Source organism: Nerophis ophidion, linkage group LG25 (genome assembly GCF_033978795.1).
Source record: "Nerophis ophidion isolate RoL-2023_Sa linkage group LG25, RoL_Noph_v1.0, whole genome shotgun sequence".
Lineage (NCBI taxonomy): Eukaryota > Metazoa > Chordata > Actinopteri > Syngnathiformes > Syngnathidae > Nerophis > Nerophis ophidion.
Genome location: NC_084635.1, coordinates 23,163,648 through 23,188,565, shown reverse-complemented (window position 1 = coordinate 23,188,565; position 24,918 = coordinate 23,163,648). Strand labels below are relative to the sequence as shown.

Genomic DNA, 24,918 nt, shown 5'->3' with positions numbered 1-24,918 from the left:
TGCAGCTGCTTTGAGGGACAGGACAGTGGACTACTGTGTTCAGTAGTTGTTGTACATACCTTGTAGTCTGCGGCTGTAGATCTCAACAATCCTGAGAAGAGTAGAGTATCAAGTAAGTAAGTCACATTTTGGATTAATTGAACGTGTCTGAGTAGTTATTAATGCATCCTACTTACTTTTATTTGAGTATTTTTGTAAAAAAAAAAGAACCCTACTTTTATTCCGGTTCATTGAATATCATTCTGCTCACTATATTTCTATACATCATCCTTATATTTATTCTTAATCCATTGATTACTGCTTTCGAAAAGACACATTCATTTGACTTGTTAGAGAGATTTATTCAGGCAGCAATGGTCACATGACTCAATGCAATGTAAGCAAGCATTCCTGAAGTTTTATCTCCATTTCACCAATAAAACAGAGCCTGGCAGTCACATGTACTACACACTAAAAAAAAAAAAAAAAACATGACGTCATAGCATACAGTGCAATAATTCTACTTTCAACTGGAGAAAAAACTGATTGAATGATTGATTGAAACTTGTATTAGTAGATTGCACAGTTCTGTACAATTGACCACTAAATGGTAACACCCGAATAAGTTTTTCAACTTGTTTAAGTCGGGGTCCACGTTAATCAATTCATGGTAGGTTGCGGTAAGTTGTCAATGTTTTTATGTTTTAGCTGCACATATGCTTGTTCAGTTCAGTCCAGTGTCAGTCTATTTCAAACATGCACACGATACAATGTAATGCATCACGTATTTCCAGTTGTTTCATTATAACACGTAAGGAGTAAGAAGAAGCTGAGCTTATTTAATCCTACTCCTTTTCATACCATAGCAATTTTATTCCATTTCATTGTTCTCTGTAACATAACTGTGAATAAACAAAGAACATACCATAGTAAGTAAACAAATATTAAATACATAAATAATATTTTTCTCAAAAAAAAATAAAAGGTTTAAGATGTTCATCATAATTATTGTTCTGTGTACTTAATGAACTCTTCTATTTAGAACAGTTTCTTAACTGAATCATACTGGTGCTTTGTTTGATTTATTTGGTTAAAGGGGAACATTATCACAATTTCAAAAGGGTTAAAAACAATAAAAATCAGTTCCCAGTGGCTTGTTGTATTTTTTGAAGTTTTTTTCCAAATTTTACCGGTCCCGGAATATCCCTAAATAAAGCTTTAAAGTGCCTTATTTTCGCTATCTTCGAAACCACTATCCATTTCCCTGTGACGTCATACAGGGCTGCCAATACAAACAACATGGCGGTTACCACAGCAAGATATAACGACATTAGCTCGGATTCAGACTCGGATTTCAGCGGCTTAAGCGATTCAACAGATTACGCATGTATTGAAACAGATGGTCGGAGTATGGAGGCAGATAGCGAAAACGAAATTGAAGAAGAAATTGAAGCTATTGAGCGAATAGCTATTGACGCTGTTCGGCCATAGCATGGGTGTACCTAATGAAGTAGCCCATAGCATGGCTGCCTTATTAGCATCGCCGGTAAAATGTGCAGACCAAACGATCAGGACTTTCGCATCTTGTGACACTGGAGCAACTTAAATCCGTCGATTGGTAAGTGTTTGTTTAGCATTAAATGTTGGTATCTGGTTTCAAATGTACATACAGCTAGCGTAAATAACATGTTAGCATCGATTAGCGTAGCATGTTAGCATCGATTAGCTGGCAGTCATGCCGTGACCAAATATGTCTGATTAGCACATAAGTCAACAACATCAACAAAACTCACCTTTGTGATTTCGTTGACTTAATCATTGCAAATGCATCTGCAGGTTATCCATACATCTCTGTGCCATGTCTGTCTTAGCATCGCCGGTCAAATGTGAAGTCACTTTGGTACATTCAATGGGGGTCTGGCGGCCGATTTCTTGCCAGTGGTGCAACTTGAATCCCTCCCTGTTAGTGTTGTTACACCCTCCGACAACACACCGACGAGGCATGATATCTCCAAGGTTCCAAAAAATTGTCGAAAAAACGGAAAATAACAGAGCTGAGACCCAGTGTTTGTAATGTGAAAATGAATATGGCGGGTGTGTTACCTCGGTGACGTCACGTTCTGATGTCATCGCTAAAAGACCGATAAACAGAAAGGCGTTTAATTTGCCAAAATTCACCCATTTAGAGTTCGGAAATCGGTTAAAAAAATACATGGGTTTTTTTCTGCAACGTCAAGGTATATAATGACGCTTGCATAGGTTTGGTGATAATGTTCCCCTTTAATCCATTCCATGATTTAATTCCACGTACATATAGATAAGCTAGTGGTCTTAAGTGTTGTCCGAGCATACAAATGTTTTAAATTTGATTTCACTCAAAGGTTACATTTCTCCTCTTTTGTTCAGAAGAATTGTTGTACATTCTTAGATAGCAGGTTTAGTTTGCTTTGTACATCATTTTAGCTGCTTGCAAATGCACCAAATCGTTGAATTTCAATATTTGTGATGCAATAAATAAAGGGTTTGTATGTTTTCTATATCCAACATTATAAATTATTCTATTTGATCTTTTTTAAAACACAGTTATTGAATGAAACCCACATTTGTAGTTGTTACCCCATATTTTTACACAATAACTCAGATATCGTAACAATGTCATAACGTCATAAGTGTCCATCTTTTGAGGTACATGCATGTGGGCTGAGCGATATATCGATATACACGATATATCGTGGGTTTGTCTCTGTGCGATATATAAAAAGACTATATCGTGATTTTCGAGTATACGTTCTCACGCTGTTGCTTTTAGCTGCTGGCATTACAAAACAGGCTCTTCTCACTCTTTCCTGTGTCTCCTTGTCACAGACAACAAGCGCACCTTCTTACACACGTCACATACAGTCACGTAATACGTCACATACGTAAACACCCTCGCGGCGCAAAGAGGTAGCACCATGGGTAACGTTAGCTGTGTTGCGAGTGGTAATAGGAGAGAAAGAAGGTGTTAATCTGGTAACAAATGAAGGAAAAATTCATTTCCAAGAAAAACAGCAGGGGGTCTATCGTCTGGCGGTGGTTTGGCTTCAAGTGAGAATATGTCGAACAGACAACCGTAATTTGTCAAGTGTGGGGAAAAAGAGTTGCTACCAAAAGTAGCATTACTGCTAATATGTAGCATCATTTGAAAAGTCACCCGCTTGAGTACGAAGAGTGTTTGAAACCCAGCATGTCAACATTTCCATTCGGTGCCACACCAACAATATGCCGAGGCAACCATTTCCACATCAACACCGTATGACAAAAAATAGTCAACAACAGAATTTAAAGGCCTACTGAAATGAGATTTTCTTATTTAAACGGGGATAGCAGGTCCATTCTATGTGTCATACTTGATCATTTCGCGATATTGCCATATTTTTGCTGAAAGGACTTAGTAGAGAACATCCACGATAAAGTTCGCAACTGGAGAAATGCCCTGCCTCTACCGGAAGTCGCGGACGATGACGTCACAAGTGTGGGGGCTCCTCACTTATTCACAATGTTTTTAATGGGAGCCTCTAACAAAAAAGTGCTATTCGGACCGAGAAAAACGACAATTTCCCCATTAATTTGAGCGAGGATGAAAGATTTGTGTTATAGGATATTGATAGCGACGGACTAGAAAAAAAACCCCAAAAAAACGCGATTGCAATCGCGTTGCATTGAGACGGATTCATATGTTTTTAGAGACATTTACTAGGATAAATCTGGTAAATCCCTTATCTTTCTATTGTGTTGCCAGTGTTTTAGTGAGTTTAACAGTACCTGATAGTCGGAAGTGTACGTCTACGGCCGGGTGTTGACGCGCAGTGTCTCAGGGAAGTCGACGGCAGCTGTACGTACGGGAGGCGCAAGCTCAGCTGATCTCCGGTAAGTGGCGACTTTTTAACCACAATTTTCTCACCGAAAATGTTCTCATCCATGTGATCCATAGTAAAGTTCCAACTCCGTGAATTTTAAAAAAGGAATCACCGTGTGTTTGTGTGGCTAAAGGCTAAAGCTTCCCAAGTCCATCTTGCTACTTTGAACAAGAATGTTTTAATGTAGACACATAGAATCATCATACTTCTGTGATTATATGTATCAAGTGTTTATTCAAGGCCAAGGCAAAATATCGAGATATATATTGTGTATCGTGATATGGCCTAAAAATATCGAGATATTAAAAAAAGGCCATATCGCCCAGCCCTAATTTGAATAGAGCGATCTGCACTACTTTTGCACTTTTTAACAATAAGTCACAGTAGATCACCTGCAACACGGCCAGTATAACTAACTTACACTAATAAAAATTAGATATATATCACGCTTTTCTATTACTAAATACTCAAAACACTCATGGAGAAGTGGAAACCCATCATTCATTCACACCTGGTGGTGGTAAGCTACATCTGTAGCCACAGCTGCCCTGGGGTAGACTGACGGAAGCGTGGTTGCCAGTTTGCACCTACGGCGCTAACCTACTCAGTGGCCTAGTGGTTAGAGTGTCCGCCCTGAGATCGGTAGGTTGTGAGTTCAAACCCCGGCCGAGTCATACCAAGGACTATAAAAATGGGACTCATTACCTCCCTGATTGGCACTCAGCATCAAGGGTTGGAATTGGGGGTTAAATCACAAAAAAGGATTCCCGGGCGCGGCACCGCTGCTGTCCACTGGCAAATTTCACCACACCTAGTATGTGTGTGTGTGACAATCATTGGTACTTTAACTTTATTAATATGTGCAATTTTATAGTTTGCCTATGCTTTTTAGCACTTGTTATTTGGGATCTTAGTAGATCAGGACCGAAGTCTCTAATTTGGCGATGGAAAGCGTGGTATAGAGGGCTGGAAAAGTGTGTTAGAGTCCAGGAGGATTACTTTGAAGGCGAAAACATGTTTGGATTTTAGCATATATTTTGTGATGCACCTATTGTAATAGGACTATAAAACTTCTTATAATATATACAAGGGTCGATTCAAGAGATTCAGGCAGTAGGCGGCCCTCGAAGGAAAAATGTGGACACTTCTGCTGTAAAAGCAAACATGCCCAATTTAACATTTGTATTCTGATTTTCTATCAGTTAGGATGAAGAATAAAACTGTAATATGACAGATAGAAACATATGGTATGTCCCTTGTCTTTAGGACTTAAGTTACTTTCGGTTAGTCCTTCAGTAACACTCACGTCTAGAACAACATAGCTAATTTGTGTTTAACTTTTAATAACTTGTGCTTCCAAAAAGGTCCGGATTAACTGTGTTTATAGGGTGGCAGAGGGGTTAGTGCATGTGCCTCACAAAACGAAGGTCCTGAGTAGTCCTGAGTTCAATCCCGGCCTCTGGATCTATCTGTGTGGAGTTTGCATGTTCTCCCCGTGACTGCGTGGGTTCCCTCCGGGTACTCCGGCTTCCTCCCACCTCCAAAGATATGCACCTGGGGATAAGTTGATTGGCAACACTAAATGGTCCCTAGTGTGTGAATGTGAGTGTGAATGTTGTCTGTCTGTCTGTGTTGGCCCTGGAATGGGGTGGCAACTTGTCCACGGTGTACACCGCCTTCCACACGATTGTAGCTGAGATAGGCTCCAGCGCCCCCTGCGACCCCGACCACCTCTTCACCATTTACACCACCGATTTCCACTATCAGTCAGAGTCCTGCCACCTTCAGAAGTTTTTGATGACTCTGCGATAGTGGGGTGTATTGAGGATGGTGATGATGAAGAATACAGGGCACTGGTGGAGGACTTTTTCACCAGGTGTGGAAAGAACCATCTCCAGCTCAATGTGACGAAGACCAAGGAGCTGGTTGTGGACCTGGGAAGGAGGAGGAGTACTTCGGTGACCCCTGTTTCCATCAAATGGGTGGATGTGGACATGGTTGAGGATTATAAATACCTCGGAGTACACATCGACAACAAGCTGAATGGGTCAAAACACACTGAGGCCCTCTACAAGAAGGGACAGAGCAGCCTCTACTTACTCGGGAGGCTAGGATCATTCAACGTCTGTACAAAGATTTTGAAGATGTTCTACGATTCCGTGGTGGGGGGCGCCTTCTTGTACGCCGTGGCCTGCTGGGGCAGCGGGCTGAGAACGAGGCACGCAAACAGACTGGACAAGCTGGTAAAAAAGGCCAGTAACGTGGTGGGAGTGGAGCTAGACTCTCTGGCGGTCGTGTCAGAGAGAAGAAGTCTAGCAAAACTTCTAGCCATTATGGACAACACCTCCCACCCACTACACTCGGACCTTCGGAGAGAATGAGCACATTCAGTGGAAGGCTCAGACTCCCAAAATGCAACACGGAACGACACAGGAGGTCCTTCATACCGACAGCCATCAGACTGTATAATGCATATGTTCCTTCTTGACTGCACTTAAATGTCGAATATATGTAGAATATATTTATATTATTCATATATTATATGTTATATATAATATATGATATATATATTATATTATTTATTATTATTATTGTCTATTGTGAGCGAACTGTGGTGCTGAATTTCCCCAAGGGATCAATAAAGTACTTTTTATTCTATTCTAATAAGTGATAGAAAATGGATGGATGGATATATGATGATGCAATACGCTTAGTGATGAGAAGTAAAGAGAAATACCAGGAACATTGTGGTCTTCACTTTTAACCTGCTGAACTTCATTGTGAGCAAACCACTTTGGACATTTAAGACCTTCTGAAAAATGTCACAAGCTGCAGTGTGTCGCTGTTATAAGATACAGCCGCCATCTTGCAAAAGTTTAAAGTTAAAGTTAAAGTACCAATGATTGTCACACACACACACTCTTGGTGTGGCGAAATTATTCTCTGCATTTGACCTATCACCCTTGATCACCCCCTGGAAGGTGAGGGGAGCAGTGGGCAGCAGTGGGCAGCAGCGGTGCCGCGCCCTGGAATCATTTTTGGTGATTTAACCCCCAATTCCAACACTTGATGCTGAGTGCCAAGCAGGGAGGTAATGAGTCCCATTTTTATAGTCTTTGGTATGACTCGGCCGGAGTTTGAATACACAACCTACCGATCTCAGGGCGGACACTCTAACCACTAGGCCACTGTTTTTTAGTTAGATATCCTAAAAGTAAAATAATACATTCCTACACCTTAATTTATTGTAATTCTGTTCTGAGTGCTCGCTTGTTTTTGACATTTGTCTTCTTCAGTGGTTTAAACCAGTGGTCCCCAACCTTTTTGTATCCGCGGACCGGTCAACGCTTAATAATTTGTCCCGTGGCCCGGTGGGGGGTGTCCTTTTTTTTTTTCTTTTTTTCTTCTTTGTCATGAAAAAGGGACGTTTTTGTCATGAAAAAGGGAGTTTTGTGTGGTTGTTGCACTATTTGTAAGTGTATATTGTGTTTTTTATGTTGATTTAATTAAAAAAAAAATATATATATATATATATATATATATTTATTTATTTTATTTTATTTTTTTATAAAAAATTCTTCTGCGGCCCGGTACCAATCGGGCCACAGCCCGGTGGTTGGGGACTACTGGTTTAAACTATCTTTTGTTTGTTTACCAGTTACGGTATAGGTATAGCCTGTGTGTATTGATACATGTAGCAGTTAGCATAACAACACAAATACAACCACTCTGCCCCATGTACTTGGGTCCATTGATTAAAAGTATATTTTAGTACGGCAACTCTTTGACTTTGGAACTGCATATTTTAATATAAAAAAAATAATAATTACCAACGTGTTTATGAGTGTTTGGCTTTGTGGTTTGTACTATTCTGCATACATAGATTCAGATACAAGTAAAAACTGTGAGTTGTGTTCAATAAATTGGTAAAAATGTAATTACCACAAATAAAAACAATCTGAATATTATCTAATGCATGTAGCTGAGATAGGCGCCAGCGCCCCCCGCAACCCCAAAAGGGAATAAGCGGTAGAAAATGGATGGCTGGATGGCATGTGTGTGCGTGTACCACTGGTTTCGTAAGTGGTTTTACCGTGCTAATACCTTACTGTGCTAAGGTATTGAGGTCAGTTGGATCAGATTCTACACTTGAGCACACACATTTCTATAATCTTCTTAAGTTCACAAGCAAACACACATTGAACCTGATCAATTAAACACTGCCCAGGAAAAAACACACACACACACACACAACAAGTGTATCAAGAAGTCCTCACCTGGCCAGCTTGCTTAGGCCCAGGACGCGCTTGTTGGGGAGGTAACCAATGTGGACCTGCACAGAGAGAACAAGATGATTACAGAGTGTTAGGTATTGATCAATGCTGGTAGGATTATGCAAAAAAACACTTATTCAATTCAAGCTTTGCAGTGAGGAATCAGGTAGATCATTTTTTGCCTAAAATTCACCCCCAAAATTTTCTGTATGCGTGTGGTGAGTATCTCTGAAGGTGGACATTTGTGTGGACGCCCAATATCTTAGCATGAAAAACAGTGATGGTACATGTACCCAAGTTGCAGAGCTTCACTATTTCTTTCAGTAGCTTGGCGGTAGCTTTGCTACTTTTTTAACAAGTAGCTTTTCCTGTAGCTTAGCTAGTTTTAGACCCATGTAGCTAGGTAGCTTACATCAAAGCTACAAGCTACAAAGAGAGAAAATGGACTGCGAATCCAGGCCCCCCAAAAATATGGAGAAATTACAATGACATGGATGAATGAGAACGTCCATACATACGGAGAAAATCCATGATGATTGGTTGGTGTTCGTATGATGAGTCACAATTGGCCAAACTTAGGGCGAAACATTACGGGCTGGCCAATCAGAGGCAAGACAAGGCGGGGCATCAAAACCACAAAGCAAATTCATAACAGACTTGCATTCATGTCCGTGACAGAGGGACTTTAGTTCTCATTTTTCTCAAAAGAAATAGAGTGATTATATTGTTTTGAATTAATGTGTATTTTTTTCTAAAGGTGACCTATGATGAATTTCGTTTTTTCTGACTTACAAGGTTTCATACTCGAAGATAAGCAATACCTAAGCATCAAATCATAAGGTTCGTGCATTTTGCTGTGAGCTTGCATGCAGTTTTGGATGCCTCTACTTGCGGGGTTTTGCAGTCTGGCAACGTTGTGACATCACAGTGAAGCAGAATTTTTCAATTGCAAAGTTCTCAGCTTGTTCCCCTCTGCTTCAGATTTCAGGGAACAAAAAAAAGTACAATAAGGTAGGGCTGGGCGATATATCGATATATCGCGGGTTTGTCTCTGTGCGATATAGAAAATGACTATATCGTGATATTGGACTATACATTCTCACGCAGTTTCTTTTAGCCGCGTGCATTACACTACAGGCTCTTCGCGCTCTTTCCTGTCTCTCCTTCTCACAAACAACAAGCGCACCTTCTTACATACGTCATATACTGTGCGTCATACGTCATACGTATACGCCCTCGCGGAGCAGAGAGATAGCAGCATGGGTAACGTTAGCTGTGATGCAAGCAGAGCCATGCGAGTGGTAATACGAGAGAGAGAAGGTGTGAATGAAGGAAGAATTAATTCTCAAGAAAAACAGCAGGGGGTCCATCGTCTGGCGGTGGTTTGGCTTCAAGTGGGAATATGTCAAACAGACAACCGTAATTTGTCAAGTGTGGGCCAAAAGTGTTGCTAAAAAAAGTAGCATTACTGGTAATATGTAGCATCATTTGAAAAGTCACCTGCAAGAGAATAAAGAGTGATTACTCCGCATTTCAACATCTCCAATCGGTGCCACACACCCACACCATCAAAATGCTGAGGTAAACATTTCCAGATCAACACCGTATGAAAAAAATAGTCAACAACAGAATTTAATAACATCCGTAGTAACCTACCACATAGCGAAGGACAAACACTATTTGATTTCCTATTATGCAGCTCATTTTTTTTTGACACTTAAAATGTCTCTGACAATCTTGCACTTTCTGTTTTGAAATGACATGAATGTTTGTGCCACTGCTTAATAACTGTTTAATAAATACAGTTTTGGGCAATTGACTTAGTTGTGATTTCCTTCTCTGCATGAAAGTTTAAAAGGAGCATATATTAATGCAAAATGAACAAGAATGTTTTAATGTAGACACATAGAATCATCATACTGCTGTGATTATATGTATCAAGTGTTTATTCAAGGCTAAGGCAAAATATTGAGATATGTATCGTGTATCGCGATATGGCCTAAAAATATTGAGATATAAAAAAAGGCCATATCGCCCAGCCCTAGGATAAGGTATTGTTTTCATAAAATCGTGGGATGCGCACGAGAACACCAACGTGCTACATACGGTGACATAATGCGGCTAAAAGCAGCTTTTTTAAGCACTCTCTGAATTGATCGGTTTTCCTAATGTTGGGACTGTGTAAATCTATGAATAAATGATAAATGGGTTGTACTTGTATCGCGCTTTTCTACCTTCAAGGTACTCAAAGCGTTTTGACACTACTTCCACATTTACCCATTCACACACTGATGGAGGGAGCTGCCATGCAAGGCGCTAACCAGCACCCATCAGGAGCAAGGGTGAAGTGTCTTGCTCAGGACACAACGGACTTGACAAGGTTGGTACTAGGTGGGAATTGAACCAGGGACCCTCTGTTTGCGCACGGCCAATCTCCCATAGCGCCACGCCGTCCCTATATGAACAGGATAGACCTTATTTGTCCCACAATGGGTGATATATGAGGTTAAGTGTACATTCCGTAACAAATGTAAAATGCAATGAAAAACTATGAAAAATTACGAATAAATAATATGTTATGCACATGCACTATGTATAAATCAATACAAAAAAATATACTATTGCGATGAGGTCGGTAAAAAGTAGCGCTTGCGAATTCTGTCCTGATCTGTGGTTTGAATCATGTTTTCTGTTTAAGACTCCATTAGCTTCTGTTTGCACTGCCTTGTTTGCTTTGTCACCGTGGTTACTCATTTTGTTCACCCGTCTCTGATTAGTGCTCGCCCGCTCACCTGCTTCCCCAGCACTAATCAGAGGCAGTATTTAAACCTGTCTTTGTCTGTCTTTCGGCCGGGTGACATTGCTAGTTTTTTACCCCAAAGTTCATGCGGCTCCTTCATGCCATAGATTCATGCTCGTTTTCCTGTCAAGTAAGTTTTGTGTATTGTCCAGAGTTTTGTCTAAGTTGTGTTTCCGCCCTGTGCGCGCTTTTGTTTGCCCTTTTTTGTAGCTTCTGATTTTAAATCATGTTTTTACCTGCACGCCATGTACCGAGTAGTCCGTCTGCCTTCCTGGGAGAACCAACCCGCAGCAAGTAGCGACCCCCCCACCCTCATCAAGACAACTTCGATATATATATTTAAAAAATGGGCATTTCCAAAAGATAAAGTAAAATACTTTTGGAGTGGGTAGGGCGTGATTTTACAAGTTTGTATTTGAAATCTAGAAATACATCCAGAAGTGAACATCTTGCAGACATACAAAAAAAAAAAAAAAATGAAGCAAAATGTATTCAAGCTTTACACCAATGCACATCCAATACATAATACTGGTATCTACATTATAGACCACGAGAAACTGTTAAATAAAATGTATATTGTTTCATGAAATCTTTATAGATCCTCTTTAAACAAAAATAACAGAAACTGCTATATCTAATCATGCCTGATCAGCGGTGTTCCAATCCATCCATCCATTTCCTACCGCTTATTCCCTTTTTTTTGGGGGGGGGGGGGGGGGGGTCGCGGGGGGCGCTGGTGCCTATCTCAGCTACAATCGGGCGGAAGGCGGGGTACACCCTGGACAAGTCGCCACCTCATCGCAGGGCCAACACAGATAGACAGACAACATTCACACTCACATTCACACACTAGGGCCAATTTAGTGTTGCCAATCAACTTATCCCCAGGTGCATGTCTTTGGAGGTGGGAGGAAGCCGGAGTACCCGGAGAGAACCCACGTATTCACGGGGAGAACATGCAAACTCCACACAGAAAGATCCCGAGCCTGGATTTGAACCCAGGACTGCAGGACCTTCGTATTGTGAGGCAGACACACTAACCCTTCTCCCACCGGTGTTCCAAGTGACCTATAAATTGCTGTTTATGTCCTTTTTGTCAGGCTCAGAGACAGCTTCTTTCCCAGTGCTGTCACCATGTTGAACTCTAACTTATAACAATAGTAATTCACCCCTTTACAATATCCTACCCTAATACCCTACTGTGCAATACTACCCTTCGAGTGCAATACGTCCGACACTGATTGTTATTTATTACTTTGGTACTCTTGTCTTGTTCTGTACATTGTATAGTATTTTGTATTTCTGTAGTGTTTTGTATATTGTACAGGATTGCTTATTATTTTTATTGGATAGTAGTCTGTTTATTTCAATTGTTAGTTTTTCCTTTATTACTCTTGTGCCCATATTTGTCCTCTCTACGTTACGTCCAACTATCTTAAGTTGCAGTCCTTAATCTCGTTATATGCAAATATAATGACAATAAAGTCCATTGTATTCTATTCTATTCTATTTTATTTGGTTCTACATGTGTTTAGTGTTTAGGACTGTGCCATCTGCTCTACTCTTGCTTTGGCTCTATGGTTATATTCAAGTGTTTCTGTAAGTACAGTATAATAGCATGCTTTCTTAATCTAAAAGGATGGCAGACTAGCAAGGAAGAGTCTGAGCATCATCAGCTGAAGAATCACTGCTTTGGAAGGCTCCAGGCTCTAATTCTGAAACACATACACACACACACACACACGCTCCACCCAAATGTCGGACGCAATTTGGTGACGAGATGAGAGAAAGGGCAGCGGAAGCAAGCGTGCGAAGATTTCTATTCCTCTTTTTCCTCCTTCTGTGGCCTCCACTCTCCTCCCTGCAGCAGCCTGATAGTGACATCAAACATATGTGAAGGTTAACGATTTCTTCTACAGTATTTTCAACTCATACCATTGATCTGATCCCCAGCTGATTTTGGAACTTTTCAGTAACAATCCATCCTTTTTATGAAAGGACAAATCCTCAACAAGACAACCCTACTCTCATTGATTGAAACTTTTATTAGTAGATTGCACAGTACAGTATATATTCCGTACAATTGACCACTAAATGGTAACACCCGAATAAGTTTTTCAACTTGGTCCACGTTAATCAATTCTAACATGTAGGTGGAGACATTCTGCTTCAAAGCGGTTTCTCTGCAAAGAGGACAGGAACTTTACCAGGGGGTCTGTCAATGTATTGTCAAATCCATTTCAGCGTGAACATGACCGACACAACAAAGGAGTGGTTTCAGATCTATCACATGAAGACCTTAATCCCATTGAAATTCTATGGAGGGATCTGAAGTTCAAGTTGCAAAGTGACAGTCTTAAAACCCTCAGGATTTGGAGGGTGTCTGTACATTTTTCTGGAAGATCAACTGCTTATTTGAGATTTATTTCAAGTTCTTTCTTTATTTTTTCTTATTATTTCACATGTGTTTACCATCTCTCTCTTTTTACCATAAACCTACCATAGAATATAACATTATGGATTTCCTTTTTAGGGGATACATTTACAGAATAAGCAGGGGATCAAATAATTAATCTCTCCACGATATTTACTTAGTGAGATAGGGTGACAAAAAGGCAAGAAGATGCAAATTACCTCTGTTTTTGGAGGACCCCAAATAATTGTGTCAAACTAGAGCTGGGCAATATGTCGATATACACGATATATTGCAGGTTTGTATGTGCGATATAGAAAATGACTATATCGTAATATTCGAGTATACGTTCTCACACAGTTGCTTTTAGCTGCAGGTATTAAACTATAGGCTCTTCCTATAGGCTCTTCCCACTCTTTCCTGTCTCTCCTTCTCACAGACAAGCAGGCGCACCTTCTTAGACACGTCACATACTGTCACGTCATACGTCACTTACGTATACAGCCATTAGCTGTGATGCTACTAGAGTCGTGCGAGTGGTAATACGAGAGAAAGAAGGTGCGAATGAGGGAAGAATTCATTCCCAAGAAAAACAGAGGGGGACTATCGTCTGCCGGTGGTTTGGCTTCAAGTGGGAATATGTCGAAAAGACAACCGTAATTTGTCAAGTGTGGGCGAAAAGCGTTGCAATAAAAAGTAGCAGCACTGCTAATATGTAGCATAATTTGAAAAGTCACCTGCTAGAGAATTAAGAGAATTTCCTACTGTCCGTAGTGACCTACCATATAGCAAAGGACAAATACTATTTGATTTCCTATTATGCAGCTCATTTATATTTGACACTTAAAATGTCTCTGACAATCTTGCACTTTCTGTTTTGGAAATGACATGAACGTTTGTGCCACTGCTTAATAACTGTTTGATAAATACAGTTTTGGTCAGTTGACTTAGTTGTGATTTCCTTCTCTGCATGAAAGTTTAAAATGAGCATATATTATTGCAGTATGAAGAAGAATGTTTGTAGACACATAGAATCATCATATTACTCTGATTATATGCATTCGAGGCCAAGGCAAAATATCGAGATATATATCGTATATCGCGATATGGCCTAAAAATATCGAGATATTAAAAAAAGGCCATATCGCCCAGCCCTATGTCAAACGTTTCCCCAAGTTTTTTGTACAGTCACAGTTATGGCATGGCCGAACAATATGCATTACAAACTACCGTAGTACCTCAGCTTACGAGTTTAACAGGTCCTGCTTTTATCTCGAAACACTTGTATCTCAAATCAATGTATCCATTTAAAATGAATTTAAATCTATGTAATTGGTGCTTGGCCCCTGTCATGACATTTTTTTGTGTTTGTTATAGTTCTCCTATGTTTAAAGTCTATTTCTGTTCCAGCGTGCCTTCCTTTGTTTACCTTCTGGTTGCTAAGTGCGCTGATCATATACACCAGATTCTGTTAAGTGATTAGTGTCCCAACCTACTTCCGCCACTGTACAATCACCGTTATATACCTGTCTCGCCGCTCACTCGGCGCAGGTCCATTGTTTGCCATTGCCGATGGTTGAGATCCTTTTTTTTTTTCCTTTGTCATGAAAAAGGGACGTTTTTGTCATTAAAAAGGGAGGTTTTTGTGGTTGGTGCACTAATTGTAAGTGTATATTGTGTTTTTTATTTTGATTTGATAAAAAAAAATATATACATATATATATATCTTTTTTTTTTCTTTTAATAAAAATGAATAAAAAATTATTCTGCGGCACCACTGTTTTAAAATACAATTTTTAAAACTTGTAGAAATAATTTAAGAAAAATATTACAATAGAAGTTACAACCAACAACAACAGTCGTTCTTGAAGTAGTGTTATAATAATGTACTGCATTTTCTTTGGAGAGTGGACCTCCACGGTATCTCCTTCCAGCTGCTTTTCCGTCAAACACACCATCAGTAGCTTTTCCATATTTTCATGGATCAATGTCTGCCCTTTAGATATTATATTAACATTCCTGACGAACATTAGATTCATTCTGCTTCATTATGGTGCAGACGAGCAGTGCTATGCTCAGATTGCTTTGCCAAGTTTATGACACTGCTTGGTTATGTAATAAATTATTTATTTATTTGATTCAATGCATTTATTTTTTAAATTCAATGCATATCCTCCGCTGCCTCTTCTCAGCACTGTCTTTCACACTCAATGTTTTTCCTTCCCATGCTTGGAAAACGAAGCATTATCTCAATCTTCACCCATTAGTTAATGCTAGTGAGTAAGACCAGATGGCTTGGTCGGATCATATGGGGGTTCACTCTGACAATTGCCAGCCAAATAACGGTGATAATGCTTGTAACTATTTTTTTTACTTGCAACTAATTTTTTTACTTGCAACTTTAAGTGAAAGAATTTGTTAAGGGACAACACTTATCTAAAAAACACACTTAAAGGGGAACTGCACTTTTTTGAGGATTTTTTCCTATTGTTCACAATCTTTATGAAAGACATGACGACGAATGGATTTTTTTTGGAATGCATTGTAAATATTAAATAAACTTATATAAAAGTCCAGCGGAGCAAACACGAGCTCCATTATTTCGCCAATAAAATCCAATAAATGTGCATTCAAAAAGCGCCAACAATCCTTTACAATTCGTGATTTGAATATTAACAAAGTATTGGTGATATTATTATTATAAATGCTAACGTAGACAAACAATGCCGTGATCGTGCCTATGTTCACATCATAGAGTGGTCTGCTGCTTCCTCATTTCCTCGCTCCTGTAAGTTTATCCTAGATAATAAATCATGCATCTCACCTGAAAAATAGATGGCTGAGAATATAATGCGACAAGTTGGGACACATTAACAGCCGTTTTGGTCCTGGAACTGGCGAGTATGACACGAAAAGCACGTGTTCCCCAACTGCCCCCCTTAAGTTTAGGTACATTTCCATCATTAATTCTGTCCTGTGCACCTCCATCAATGTCTGGTTTGGATGTGCAACCACGCTGGACAGACACAAACTGCAACAGACAATGAGGACTGCAGAAAAGATTGTCAGTGTCAACCTTACCCCCATCTAGGATACAGCTAATAACTGCTCAGTTGGGAGAGTGGCCGTGGCAGCAACCTGAGGGTTCCTGGTTGGATCCCCAGCTTCTACCAACCTAGTCACATCCGTTGTGTCCTAGAGCAAGACACTTCACCCTTGCTCATGATGGGTCGTGGTTAGCGCCTTGCATGGCAGCTCCTGCCATCAGTGTGTGTGTATATATATATATATATATATATATATATATATATATATATATATATATATATATATATATATATATATATATATACATATATATATATATGCGATGAGGTGGCGACTTGTCCAGGGTGTACCCTGCCTTCCGCCCGATTGTAGCTGAGATAGGCGCCAGCGCCCCCCGCGACCCCGAAAGGGAATAAGCGGTAGAAAATGGATGGATGGATATATATATATATATATATATATATATATATATATATATATATATATATATATCAATCAATCAATGTTTACTTATATAGCCCTAAATCACTAGTGTCTCAAAGGGCTGCACAAACCACTACCACATCCTCGGTAGGCCCACATAAGGGCAAGGAAAACTCACACCCAGTGGGACGTCAGTGACAATGATGACCCAGTGGGACGTCGGTGACAATGATGACTATGAGAACCTTGGAGAGGACGAAAGCAATGGATGTCGAGCGGGTCTAACATGATACTGTGAAAGTTCAATCCATATTGGATCCAACACAGTCGCGAGAGTCCAGTCCAAAGCGGATCCAACACAGCAGCGAGAGTCCCGCTCACAGCGGAGCCAGCAGGAAACCATCCCAAGCGGAGGCGGATCAGCAGCGCAGAGATGTCCCCAGCCGATACACAGGCAAGCAGTACATGGCCACCGGATCGGACCGGACCCGCTCCACAAGGGAGAGTGGGACATAGGAGAAAAAGAAAATAAACGGCAGATCAACTGGTCTAAAAAGGGAGTCTATTTAAAGGCTAGAGTATACAAATGAGTTTTAAGGTGAGACTTAAATGCTTCTACTGAAGTGGCATCTCGAACTGTTATATATATATATATATATATATATATATATATATATATATATATATATATATACACACACACATATATATATACACACACATATATATATACACACACATATATATATATATATATATATACACACACACATATTCAGTCATACATTGTATTACTTTAATTTATTTTGACGTAAAAAAAACACCTTATTTTTAAGGCCTTTTTTTGTGAATAGTAGTAGTAGCAACACCCTTGTTTCCCTTGTTTTAGTAGTAACAACACCCTCGTTTCTTGACATGTTATATAATTCATTTGTACTTCCATATCTTAATTATTGTGTTGAAATCAATAATAATAAATCAAACATCAATTCTACGTTCTTACTTCAAAAGAAAGCGATGAGAATTGTAAATTATGCGGATTATCGTGACCATACCAATGCTCTGTTTATTAAATTAAAAAAATTAAAACTGCGCGATCTTGTTGACCTCAACACTGCTATTGTGACGTAAAAAGCTCATAACCGCATGCTGCCTGGGTGTCTACAGGAGATGTTCAAACCCAGAGAGAATCCCTATGACCTCAAAGGTTCAGCTGTCTTTAAGATAGCAAACATAAGACACGCTTAAAAAGTAGATGTGTTTCTGTCAAGGGCGTTCAACTGTGGAACAGCTTGGATGATTTCTTAAAATGTTCCAGTTTCATTCACACATTTAAAAAAAACTAAGACCAATGTCTTGGAAAAATATGTCACTCTTGAATCAACACAGTAGTTGATACTATAATCAATGTTAATCAAAAACTAAATGTGGGATATAAATATAATGAAAGTCTAATTGTTTGTATATAACAGTGGTTCTCAACCTTTTTTCAGTGATGTACCCCCTGTGAAAATGTTTTAAATTCAAGGACCCCCTTTTTAGAGCAAAGCATTTTTGGTTGAAAAAAAAGAGATACAAAAGTAAAATACAGCACTATGTCATCAGTTTCTGATTTATTAAATTGTATAACAGTGCAAAATATTGTTCATTTGTAGTGGTCTTTCTTGAACTATTTGGAAAAAAATTTGTGAAAATAACTAAAAACTTGTTGAAAAATAAACAAGGTATTCAATTATAAATAAAGATTTCTACACATAGAAGTAATCATTAACTTAAAGTGCCCTCTTTGGGGATTGTAGTAGAGATCCATCTGGATTCATGAACTTAATTATAAACATTTCTTCACAAAAAAAGAACTCTTTAACATCAATATCTATGGAACATGTTCACAAAAATGAATATTGCATTGTTGCATTTCTTTTCTCAGTTTATGAACTTATATTCATATTTTGTTGAAGTATTATTCAATAAATATATCTATAAAGCTGAATTGTTGCTATTTTTAGAATTAAAAAAAAAAAATCTCACGTACCCCTTGGCATACCTTCAAGTACCCCCAGGAGTACATGTACCCCCATTTGAGAACCACTGGTATATAGCATATAATTGGTGCAAAGGCTTAACGTGTACAAGGATACTTCACATGCCTTTACTGTGTATATAATTGAACAGTATTTATGTTGTGTACAATGTGTATTTATAATATGTTGTGAAAAGGAAATTTCATATTTTTTGGAAGCTCATTTTGTACTTGACTTTGTTTATAGGTTGAGGCGCAACAAGTGTTCAACTTAAGCCTAAGCCCTTTCGGTCTGCAACATTATTTTTTTTTTACATTTATGAATGTACAACTGTTTGTTTATGTAAAACTGTTTATTTGGTTGACTATTGACCGAAGAAATAATAAACTAACTAACTAAATATACAGAATCTGGTCAACTTCCTTTGTTTTAATTTTATGTGCGCATGCAAGTGACATCGATGGCGCATTGGTGACGCATTTGGGAATTGTGCGTGTTTATTCTGGAGTCTGATAAAGATCACACTTTACTTCTACACTGTAAAAAATATGATTTTGATCAAATCTGAATTGGGCCACTCTGGCTTGCAGTGTAAATGTAGTCAGAGTGTCAGACCTTTTGCTGTGAAATAACTCTGGAACTAATCTGTCACTGTGAATGTACTACCTCATTTTTACATCATCATCCTTTTGTCCTATTCACCACAAAGCCAATATTGAGCACATATTAGTTATTTAAGTACTTGTTTATATTCTAGTTATCCAGTGATGTATTGCATAATATTTAAAAGCATACTTGTTACGGCACACGCGCAGTCTGCTTCTCCCTGCTCTGCGCGAACACTTGGAGAATCCGATGACAGCGCGCTCGGACACGCCCCTGCTCGCGCTGAGAGCTGCACGCCCACGCAGCTACAAGCCTGCAGACGATTGGTAATCTACACACCTGGAATTGATGAGGGCGAGCTGCTTAAAGGATCAGTGGACTCAGGGATCCTTGCGGGAACTTAGTTTCTGAAATGGTGTTCCGTAAGCGACAAGCTTTATGCTCTATCCTTGTTTCCTATATGTGGCTTGATTTGTGTTTCCGCAGTGTTTTCCTTCCGTTGCCCTGGATCGCGACTGCCTCCCTCGTTCCTCGACTCCTCGCTCGCCCCTGGACTCTGACGCCTCTATCTCGCCCCGGATCACCTGCCTGCCCCATGGACTGCCTCGTTTCTTCGCTCTCATCAACACTTGGTAACACACACTTCAGCTAAATACACACATAGTCTTACACCACACACTCTCTGATTTTTTCACACTCAATTACCTTAGTTTATTAAGTTAGTATTGTTTATTATTACTATTATTATTATTATTGTTATATATATTGACTATATATATATATAATAAATTATTGAACATACACACCCTCTGGTGTCAGTTGTCGTCACCCTCCCCTTTAGTAACATAACAATATTTCCATGAATGTTGTTTTAATTGCCCGAGCGCGTCACAAATCGCACACCTGCATGTGTGCGAAAACTAGAACTTGTCGGCAAGTTTACGTCCCAATGATGCACGAGGCAGTCAAGAAAGTCAATCAAAGACAACTTTCACGCTGATTCGTTTTACAAAGTTAAACACGTAATTGTGACAAATACTGTACAACTATTTATTTGTTAAATGTATTCTCTTAAACCAGGGGTCTGCAATCTGCTGCTCTGGAGCCACATGCGGCTCTTTCACGCCACCGCCGTGGCTCCCTTTGGCTTTGAAACAAAATGTCAACAAATAACGGTTACTTAATTAATTACATTTATTTGGTTATTTTTAATCTAACAGTTGATATTTTGGAGAGTTCTGGTATCTTATCATATGATAATAAAACATTTTGATGTATTGTTGATCAAAGGTAGGTACGTAGGTCGGTAGGTCGGTTGGTAGGTAGGTCTTTCTCATTGCACAAGTACAATGAAACTTTGTTTTCAGGACAAACCCGTTCAAAATTAGACAAATAAACAGTGTACATGTTTACGGAACAGGAACGCTGATTGGTCGCCAGAAGGTGCCCGGTAAAAGATGGGAAAAAGGTCAACGCTGGGGGGGATGAGTAAAAAAATACAATCCCGACTGGGATCCTAAGAAGGCCCAGTCTGGAGTGGGAAAAAACCTCCATAGCAAAGCATATACACATATTACAACATACATCTCGAGACCTGCAACAGAGGGGAGGGAGTGGGGGCTACGGTGGCAGGCTGCAGCTTCTCTGGCGCTGCCCAGCCGTCCATCACCCCTAAGGAATTCGCATATGTCACAGCCCATGTGCGTCATCTCTTGCTGCCAAGCAATTGTATTGTTTTTAATGGTCAACCCCCGGTAAGCTAGCAATGGACGGATCAAAAAAGAGAAACATTTCTGATGATAATAGAACATTTATTGCTTCATGGACAGATTAATTTGCTTTCGTTGATGACCAGGTTGTTCTTTTCCCTCTTTAGTCAAATGAAATATAACACAGTTGTATGCCTTCAGAATATTGGCACACCTTGATTTGTTTCAAATTCATTAATAAGGGAAGGACTATTGTATTTTTTTTCAAAGCTTCAAAATATTTTGGTGATTTGCTTATTTATACACAGAAAAAAAATGTGAATCAGTGTCAAGTGTTTGATTTCATAAATTCTATAGCATACTGTAAGTGTAACGAAACTATAAGTGGTGTTATCGTCATTTTAGGAATCGAACAGAGTTTGCGTCTCTAGTTGGGTTTTATTTGGGGAAAAATTGGCTGAAATGGCTCTTTGTATGCTATAGGTTGCCGACCCCTGTCTTAAACCAACATTGGCAACATATGAATGCAGCTGAGATTGGCTCCAGCACCCCCCAAAATGGATAGATGGATGGATAAAAGCACTGTGATTGATGGGTCTGTTTTTTTTATTTTATGTAATCTGAAGCAGTTGCGTTAAAATTCAACATTTAATACTTATTGTACTGAAAATTGTACTGACTGTCAGGACTGTGACATGGATTTATTTTGCTTCTTCCACGCAAAGGATGATTCGCACGGGCGAGACGTGAATGTAAGTACATTTTTTATTTATACACTATAATACAAAACAGGCAAAACAAAGGTCGCGCTCGTTGGCGGATAAGAATCTATACTAAAAACTTTAAACAAAAACAGCACAAAGGCAGGACTATCTACAAACAAACAGAATATACTATAAAAGGCACAAGGCAAACCAAAAAATAGCACTGAGGCATATATACAAAAAAGTCTTACGTGGCGTGGTCAAACAATAAACAGCGTGGCAAAGCATGAGGGTCCAGCAAGGAAAGGTAGGTGCGTGATCATGAGGGTTAGACACAGTACAGTAGGTAAAGTAGCCAGGCCAAGGAAAGGAAAACAAATGACTTAAATACTGCTGTGGTAATTAGAAACAGGTGTGAGAGGCTGAGGATCGGGGCGTGACTAAGGGGACCAGGTGGAATATAATGGGTTGGCATGGAAACAAACAAAACCAGGAAGTGCAAAACGTGAAGCAAGAGTCCAAAAACAAAACAAAACATGACCAAACAAACCTGATTTACAGGCATGACACTGACGGATTTTTGATGCCTTTAATTTCAGCACTTTATATTGACCCTAAAGTTTTATTTTACAAAATAAAAAAAACTGCATCTGTTGAAGTCTGTTCAAGACAATACATTACTTTATGAAGTCACTTTTTTGTTACGACATCTGTCTTTATAATGTAATTCATTTAAATTAATTTAATCTCGCGACATTTTTAAGGTGTATAAGATTAAAGAAGAGATTACATAATTACAGATCATAATTAGTTAATCGCTCTTTTTTAATTGCCCAATTATTTTGTTATCATTGTCTGCATACAAAACTATAATTACCGTACTCTTTAAAAAGGTATTGTGTGTTCATATTTTTGGGTGTGTGGAATTGTATGACAAAGCAGTGAGCGCCAATACACCTCAAAACAGGCTTAGAAAAAATAACATGAAAGTAATGTATCAAAACTGCGAGGATCCTGACGAGATTGCGGAAATATGACCACATCACACCAACTCTCAAATTCCTTCACTGGCTTCTTGTTCCACTCAGGATTGAATTCAAAATCTCACTACTAACTCACCAGTGCCTCCATGGAAATGCCCCCGTCTACCTCAAAGAACTGCTCACCCCCAAATCCTCGACACGACACGTCCGCTCCAAAAAGGCTAACCTCCTCCAACCTCCAAGGACAAAGCTACGAACTATGGGAGACCGGACTTTCTGCTCCACTGCTCCCAGTCTGTGAAACACTCTCCCTGACCACCTGAGGGCACCTCAGACTGTGGATGCTTTTAAAAAAGGCTTAAAAACCTATCTTTTTAAAAAAGCCTTTTTATAGACATGCATGGTGGTTCTAGCTATTGGGCTGTTTCTAGTTTTATATTTTATTTATTTTTATTATCTTTTTATGATCATTATTATTATTATTACTATTTTTTTACACTGTGGCATTTTGAGGTTGTTTGCTCAACATAAAGTGTTTTTTTTACAAATGAAATCTATTATTATTATTATCATCAAAATGTAGTCAATACAATTCCATTTTATCACGTGCACGTACTCTAAGAATCGTTTTGGGGCCACATTGTTTGTTTCCTTTTTTTTCGTACCCTTTGAGAAAAAAAAGGAAAAATGGAAGAAAAAAAGAGGAACATTTCTATCAGCACTGAGACAGAAAATCTAGAAATCAAGACTACATTTCCTGCTATTGCGTGCATTTCTAAACTGTAATACACTTTTAAATTTATTCTAATCTACCAACCTCTTTTGGCTGTATTTTTTGACACTTACATGTCCCCTATAATGTACCACAGAATTTTGTTTTATAGTAGAAAATGTACTAACATTAGCATTATTGAAAATGATTTGTAAAATTCTAAAACATGCACGCAAAGAACCCAGTAAAATGTTGCCCATTTTGCAACTCTATCCTGTAGCCGCGCTCCTTCAGGTAAAATACTTCCTGTGTCGGAGACCTCTGTTTACAATCAGTCATGTAAAAAATGTACCTTCTCGCTGGCTACTAATAAATGCTCTGGGATTACAACTTGTTCGGAAACAAATAGTGTTTGGATTGTAATCATCCAAGTATGTTTAGCAGCAAAGTAGACAGCCGTCAACGTTGTGGCTTGAAAATTGAACACTGGCAACAACAGTAAGCGACTTTGATGATGCTAAATATGCTAACGAGGGATCCTGATCGTCTCCCTGCCCTGCAACTCAGTGTGGCGTTTAGGCAAGAGGAAGGAGTACCGACGGCTGAGGCAAGCGTTCAACTAATTTTGTTAACATCCTATTTCATTAAAAAAATGCAGATGTGATATTTTGACACAAAAATAGATTTTCGCCTGTGACTGAGCAATGATAAATAACCAGTCCAGGATGTACACAACCTTTCCCAGCTGAGATGAACAACAGCTCACCCGTGACTGAATGAATGAATGATTAATTTGCTTTTATTATGACGCGTTCTTGACAACTGCTACGACAAAGTGTGTCAAGAGGATGTGTGTCATTTCCTGTAATGAGTCAGACAGGACAGGTGCTGAATAACAGGCATCGCTTCTGACAATGACAAGCTAGGGACAGACAGAACCACCTGATAGCTGTCTCACACACACCCACACACATTCACACGCTAACGCACACTCACGCACAAGCAGACATGTGCTTAGTGTGTGATTCATTGCTGTCATCAGAGGCTGTTTACGCCATTGGAAAGGAATAAAATGTCCATCCCCTATTGTCTTCGACGCCGTGCACCTGCAGGCAAGATGGAGGGTTAAGTGAGGTTGGACACCAATACACATACAGGAGGGAAATTACCAATCAGGTTTCGGAGGAGAGTAAAACTAGCAAAGGAGTTGGCCATGGGGTTGGAAAGCTGAAGATAAACATATTTCATCTAATCCAATTGTTTCTCATGTTGTCTGTTCTTTATACCAGATAATGACAAACTGAGGAAACAGTTGTGTGGATGACACAGTAGCATGTGACATTGTGA

General features: G+C 39.2%; 1 protein-coding gene across 4 annotated transcripts in view; it reads right to left on the bottom strand.

The window, feature by feature from the left end:
- The window catches only part of gch1 (GTP cyclohydrolase 1), a 74,543-nt gene that overhangs the window by 5,591 nt on the left and 44,034 nt on the right, over positions 1 to 24,918 (bottom strand). For all 4 annotated transcript variants that reach the window (XM_061887164.1, XM_061887165.1, XM_061887166.1 and 1 more), the window contains 2 exons: positions 8,156 to 8,211; positions 60 to 91 (listed from right to left, as the gene is read on the bottom strand). In XM_061887164.1, the coding sequence (XP_061743148.1) occupies positions 60 to 91; positions 8,156 to 8,211 (88 nt within the window). The remainder of the gene's footprint in view (positions 1 to 59; positions 92 to 8,155; positions 8,212 to 24,918) is intronic.